The following is a 6,329-nucleotide window of genomic DNA, read 5'->3' as shown; positions in this document are numbered from 1 at the left end:
CCGGAATCAACGTTTGACCATGAGAATTCCGAATACAACTTGAAGTTGTATTCCAGAATACCTCACTTTTTTCACTTTTTTACAACTACATTTCATCAAAAGTTACAATTTTAAAAACTATGGCCAACTCCAACTCCAACTCCAAATTTAAAAAAAAAAAAAAAAAGTGATTTTTTTTTTTGTATCTATGGACAAACAGGGCCTTAATAAGTGAGTTTTTATTTGATCAAGAATTAGGTAATATTTAATAAGGATAATTTAGTCAGAATATTTATTTTTATCTAGGAGTTCATAGGGGGTGTGCAAAAGGCTAAGTGAATACTTAGTAGGCGTTTGGACATGCGGTTTGAAACCATGAGATGAAACTAACGCTTCTCATGGTTTCAAACCATGGTTTGAAACCCCAAATCATGCCTTTTTGGATGATTTGGGGTTTCAAACCATGATTTCAAAAAATTTAAATAAAAAAATTGACTCATAAGTTTATATTTTATAAAAATAGACTCATAAGTTGGTAGATATTTTTAATAATTATACCAACTATTTACCAACCTCATTAACTTCCACCAACCTTTATTTATGTCTACAAACCTCATTACTATTCATGTTAAATTTTCGTTTTTAATGAACTAAAATTTGATTAATTGATGTTGTATTTTTTATAAACGCCTTTTAGTAGCGTATTAATTTGTTATGAACTATGACTTGCTCATTTAGTAAGATTGTATAAGAATTGGGAATATTTTGATAGTTTTCACAACTTGTGAGATTTTTATGTCTATAAAAAAATACAACTTAAAATATTCAAATTGCATGTTCAAACATGATTTCAAACCATATCCAAACGATTACTTATTTTGAACCGGATGAAGTATTACCCTTTTTTTCTTCTTCTTTTCGCAAGACCATATATTGAAAATGGTCAAGCAAGGGCACAGAAAACATCTGGAGACAACATTAATAAATGGACGTACAGCATAAAGTGTCTATAACGTGTCTAGTTGTTCCCTTTCCTGTTTTTTCATTGGCTGAAATAATTCTTATGATGAGTACAGTAGGAGACTAAAACTTCTAGCTACCATTCTTAGCACCTGATGCCTATTGCCACATAAGCAAACATTAATTGTCTGAGACATAAAGTACCTGTATTAGAAATAGACCAAACTGAGCATTTAACAGCTATGTTATGAGCTTGACCCAATTACGTGTGCACCCGCAAATCACCACATGTCAAAAATAAGTCACCCTTATTTGGGTTTTTAACTAAATTAGTCCGCGACTTTCCCACGCTTACATTCCTTCCTTAAAATAGCCCAAGTTCTCTTTCACAATCTCAATATCCAAAACTAGCACCTGCCAAATTAAGTCAGTCTTACTTTTCTACTGCATGGATAATTATCCCTTTAACGTTACCCCAAGTGACAATTATCCTCCCCCATTTGAAAACCTCTCTCCAACTGGCTCTGGTAGGCATCCGAATTTCAAAGGAATTCGGATGAGGAACGGTAAATGGGTATCCGAAATACGTGAGCCTCGAAAAACTACACGTATATGGCTAGGTACCTTCCCAACTCCTGAGATGGCAGCTGCTGCTTACGACGTTGCAGCCTTGGCATTAAAAGGCCCTGACACACAATTAAACTTTCCAGATTGTGCTAACTCGTACCCCGTGCCCCTTTCTCTAGCAGCTGCAGATATACGTGCTGCGGCTGCAAATGCTGCTGCCGCTAGAGCGCCTCCTCCAGAAAGCAGTATTGATCAGGCAACGCCTGATCAGACAGCTGGAGTTTCTGGAGATACTGTAGCAGCAGCAGCACCGGGGCAGAGTCAGGAGTTTGTGGATGAAGAGGAAATATTCGGAATGCCGAAATTGCTGGATGATATGGCAGAGGCAATGCTTGTTAGCCCGCCAAGGATGCATCAGTCAACGTCTTACGATGAATCGCCTGAAAATTCTGATGCAGATAACCTCTGGAGTTACCCATAAAGTATGAAAGTAACGTCTTTACTCTTCATATATGAGGAAAGGAAGCTATGGCCCCCCCATGTACAGTCCAGAACCTAGAATAACGGAACCACTATTTATAAGTTTAGTGGGTTTTCATTTGGTTTGTCGTCCTTTTTTTCTTTTTTTCTTTTTTGTCCTTTTGGCTAATAGTCCTTGAGAAACAGTTTTCGGAAAGGACGTTGGATTTGAAACAGGTAGTACTTGTATTTTCTCTCTTTTAAAAAAAGAAGTTGCTTTACTTTTATTGAAAACAATGACTTGACTTTCTAAAAAATCAAAATAATTTTATTAGAAGTCAAACAAAATTGTTTTCAGGTTTTGAGTAACTTCTTCAAAATCAAACTAAAAACAAATACACCCATATAAACTTAGTTGCTGTGTGGACTCTCTATATAGGTGAGAAGTCCCTTTTCTTGTAATAGGAGTAATTAATCTTGATGAAGTTTGTTGGGTAGAAAATAGTACTACGTAGTCACTGTGAAGCATTTGTGATCTGTCTTTCAACAAGGAGATATGAAGCTCATAAAGGAACCAACAAATATATGGGGCCAGAAAATTTGCTATGAACGTTTGACTATGTGGAGTAATATTGTAAGTGTCAGAATTAATAATGCCAAAGCCTACTCGCTTTTTGACATAACGAATGACAAGATAGTTTATGTTCTAACATTCTGTATTGATATAGTTGGCTTATTCTTACATTCTGTATTAATATAGTTGGCTTAATAAGCCAATGGTTTGTACTCCTTTGTTCTCTCTTTTTTTTTTTTTTTTTTTGGTAACTAACGGATTTTATTAATCACCAAGTGCAAAGTTACAGAACCACAACAGAATAACTCACTTTGTTTTCTCACATAAGCCTCTCTACTAGACTATATACACAAATAAAAACACCAAAACTCCTAACTCTCTATAGGTAGTATGCTAGCCAAGAAAACCTGTAGGACGGAGTATTCTGGATAACATCACCTTTAACATCACACAGCTCCCATAAACTAGTAAAATTCAAAACATCAGCCTCTGTAGCATTCTACTTGTTCCAGTTTTGGCTCGCAGGTGGCAAATGCTTGCTACTTGCCTCGCAATGTCCTCTATACATCTGCTCCTCTTCTCAAAGATGCGCAAATTTCTTTCCAGAGGCGGATCCAGGATTTAAAGGTTACGGGTGTCATACCGCTTTGAACATAGATGTGTTGATCAAACCAACCAAAAGTTTATCCTATTTTCAACCTTGAAAATAATAACTGTGGACTTGGAGTGGGTTATTCGTCTTTTCGGTTTATAAAGACAAATGGATCGGGAAAAAAAGATAATCATGACAACATGGCGCAAATGAAAAAACTTCGAACAATATTAGTATTTGCATAAATATATATATACATCATTCATTTATAATTACACTCGACGAGTTTTCATATTCTAAAAACACTCCATGATGGCATAATCATTTATATTGATAAATGTCTCACGTCGTATGTAACAAAGTAAATATAAAGAGGCCAATGAATTTCACATATATAACTTTAGGTACAGAGACGAAGTTTTATGTGGAAGTCTTGACCCACAACAACAAAAAATCTATAAAAAATAAAAAATAAAAAAATTGAATGAGATTTCAGTATAGTTTCCATGTCGTCCTTTGTTGCAACATGCATTTTATGTAGTAAATTAAAATTTTCAACAGGATTTAGACTATTATAGTCTCAACTATTTTTTTTTCTATATACATCCAAATGATTTATATAATAGAACAAACAGTAAGTAAAATTTACTGCCAAGTTTTTAAAGTTTTGACGAAAAGAGAGAAGAAAATTTTGGAGAAAAAATTAGTTGAAAGAAGGAAATTATTACTCCCTCCGTCCTTATTTATGTTGTACCGTTTGACTAGACACAAAGTTAAAAAAATAAATTGAAATTTCTAATTTAAACAAACCTTAGACATTTATGTGACTATAAATCATTATTGAGTTAGTTCTAATCAGAGAAAGGTGACATTATTTTTTAGATAGACTAAAAACGATAGTGCCTCACATAAATTGAGATGAAGAGAGTAATATTTTTTAATGCTTAAAATAAAAAGGAAGAAAAAGAAAGTCAGCAAAAATTAAAATGAGAAAATGTCAACAAAATTCAAGTTAAAAACTTCAACGAGATGGCATCAAATAGGTGTAATGGTAAATAAAATATAATAATGTGAAAAGGCTATTATGGCGCCTAGGCCTATAAGGCGTTTGACTTTTAATAATGAGGCAAATTTTGGGTTCGAGCCGGTCGGCATGAACTTTTTTTTGCAAAAGAAAAGAAAAACACAGCGAAAAAGGTTAATAAAAAAGTATAAAATTCGAACTCGCGTCCGCGGCATCGTACCTTCGACCCTTCACCACTAACACCGTGCCCTTCATTCTTACTGGGGGTGGCAAGTTTAATATTTCTATAATATCCTATACATATTATACATATATACACAGAATTTCAATTGAGATGTCCGGGTGCCGTGGCATCCCCACCGTAGTACATAGATCCGCCCTTGTTTCTTTCAATCCATATCATATGTACAGTTTCTGCAAACATCATTTGAAATCTAGTAGCAGTTTGAGATTTGCCCTTTGCATTAGTTGTTGCCCATTGCATGTATTGTGACCATGTGCTAGCTTTGTATGTTGATCTCTGCATCCAAGCTAGTAATCTCACCCACACTCCTCTAGTGAAATCGCACTCAGCAAAAATATGATTCCTTGTCTCATTATGCCATTTGCAGAGCACACATACTGGATCAGCAGCAACTCCCCACTTCAGTAATCTATCACTTGTGAGCATTTTCCCATAAAAGTGTAACCACATTGTATACTTAGCTTTGGCAGTAGCTTCATTTTTTAACATGACACACTTCCATGGTATTTTGTCTAGTTGTCCCAGCAGCTGTAGGTATATGTGTCTGATCAAACTTCTATTTCTCCTTACCACCACCTGACATTGATTCACCAGTTGTCTTGCATCAATGATTTGCCTAATCATCCAAGTAGCATGTTGAGGAATAGGAATAGTGTCAAGTTGTTGTCCCTTAATATAGTATGAGTGAATCCACCTAACCCAGAGCTTGTCAGTTTTGTGAGCAAGATCCCAATGGTTCTGAGCAGTAGCAACCTTGTTCCACAGCTTAAGGTTGATTAAGATAAGGCCACCAACACTCTTTGGAGTACACATCCTCTCCCAAGCTACCAAAGCTCTTTTAGTGATTACATTTTCCCCAGACCATATATAACTCCTACAGAATGCTTCTATAGTCTTCAGTACCTTTATAGGAATTTTGAAAAGTTGAGCCCAGTAAGCTTGAATGCCAAATAATACAGTTTGTACCAGTTGTGTTCTACCAGCATAAGACAGCTTCTTAGCAGTCCATGAAGATATTCTTGCAACCATCTTTTCAATTAGTGGCTGTCACTGTATTAAATGACATTTTTTTTAGTGTAGAGGGGCACACCAAGGTACTTAATAGGTAACTCACCCTTTGTGTACCCAGAGCTTGTAAAATATCCTGTTGCACTGCTTGATTAACACCACCAAAGTACACAGAACTCTTAGTCAAATTTGCTTGTAAACCAGAAGCCTTAGCAAATTGATTGAAACATTGATGGATATAACTGGCAGAAAGGATATCACCTCTTGCAAATAATAAAAGATCATCTGCAAAGCTGAGATGTGTAATTCCCAGCTTTGCACACCTAGGGTGAAATTTGAATTGCTTCTCCTGTTTCAATCTATGTAGGTTTCTACTCAAGTACTCCATCACTATAGCAAACAAAAAGGAGGACAGTGGGTCCCCTTGTCTCAGCCTTTTGGCTGTAGGAAAGGGTGGAGCTGGTTCTCCATTTACAATGATGGAATAACTAACAGTTTTGACACAGAGGAGAACCCAATCTTGAAATCTCTTGGGGAATCCCAATTCCAGCATCACTTGTTCCAAGAAGACCTATTCTACTGAATCATAGGCTTTTGTTAAGTCAATTTTAATCATGCATCTTGGGGAAGTGTGTTTCCTAGTGTATGCTTTAACTAGCTCATGGGATAATATGATATTGTCTGCTATTTTCCTCCTAGGAATAAATCCAGCTTGGGAATCACAAATAATATTGGCAATCACTCTTTGAAGTCTAGCTGCTAGGATCTTAGAAATGATCTTATAGAGGACAGAGCAACAAGCTATGGGTCTAAAATCCTTAGCTGCAGTAGGTTTGGAAACTTTAGGCACTAATGTTATAGCAGCACAATTCATAGGTTTGTACAATTTACATGTTGTGAAGAACTCCTGCACAGTATCAAT

General features: G+C 35.8%; 2 protein-coding genes across 2 annotated transcripts; one reads left to right on the top strand and one right to left on the bottom strand.

Moving 5' to 3' along the window:
- The first annotated feature begins 1,340 nt into the window (after nt 1-1,340).
- LOC132606396 (ethylene-responsive transcription factor ERF025-like) lies at nt 1,341-2,754 on the top strand. Its single transcript, XM_060319904.1, has one exon. It carries the CDS (start codon nt 1,388-1,390, stop codon nt 1,985-1,987), a length of 600 nt encoding a protein of 199 aa, XP_060175887.1. The 5' UTR covers nt 1,341-1,387; the 3' UTR covers nt 1,988-2,754.
- A 1,726-nt stretch (nt 2,755-4,480) lies between these two features.
- On the bottom strand, nt 4,481-5,960 carry LOC132614743 (uncharacterized). The gene is made up of 2 exons (XM_060329271.1): nt 5,514-5,960; nt 4,481-5,428 (listed from the first exon to the last, which is right to left on the bottom strand). Exons 1-2 carry the CDS (start codon nt 5,958-5,960, stop codon nt 4,481-4,483), a joined length of 1,395 nt encoding a protein of 464 aa, XP_060185254.1.
- Nucleotides 5,961-6,329: the final 369 nt, after the last annotated feature.

The sequence above is a fragment of the Lycium barbarum genome, chromosome 1 (assembly GCF_019175385.1).
Source record: "Lycium barbarum isolate Lr01 chromosome 1, ASM1917538v2, whole genome shotgun sequence".
Taxonomy (NCBI): Eukaryota; Viridiplantae; Streptophyta; class Magnoliopsida; order Solanales; family Solanaceae; genus Lycium; species Lycium barbarum.
Note: the sequence above shows the minus strand (reverse complement) of the source record. Positions and strands in the feature narration are given on the sequence as shown.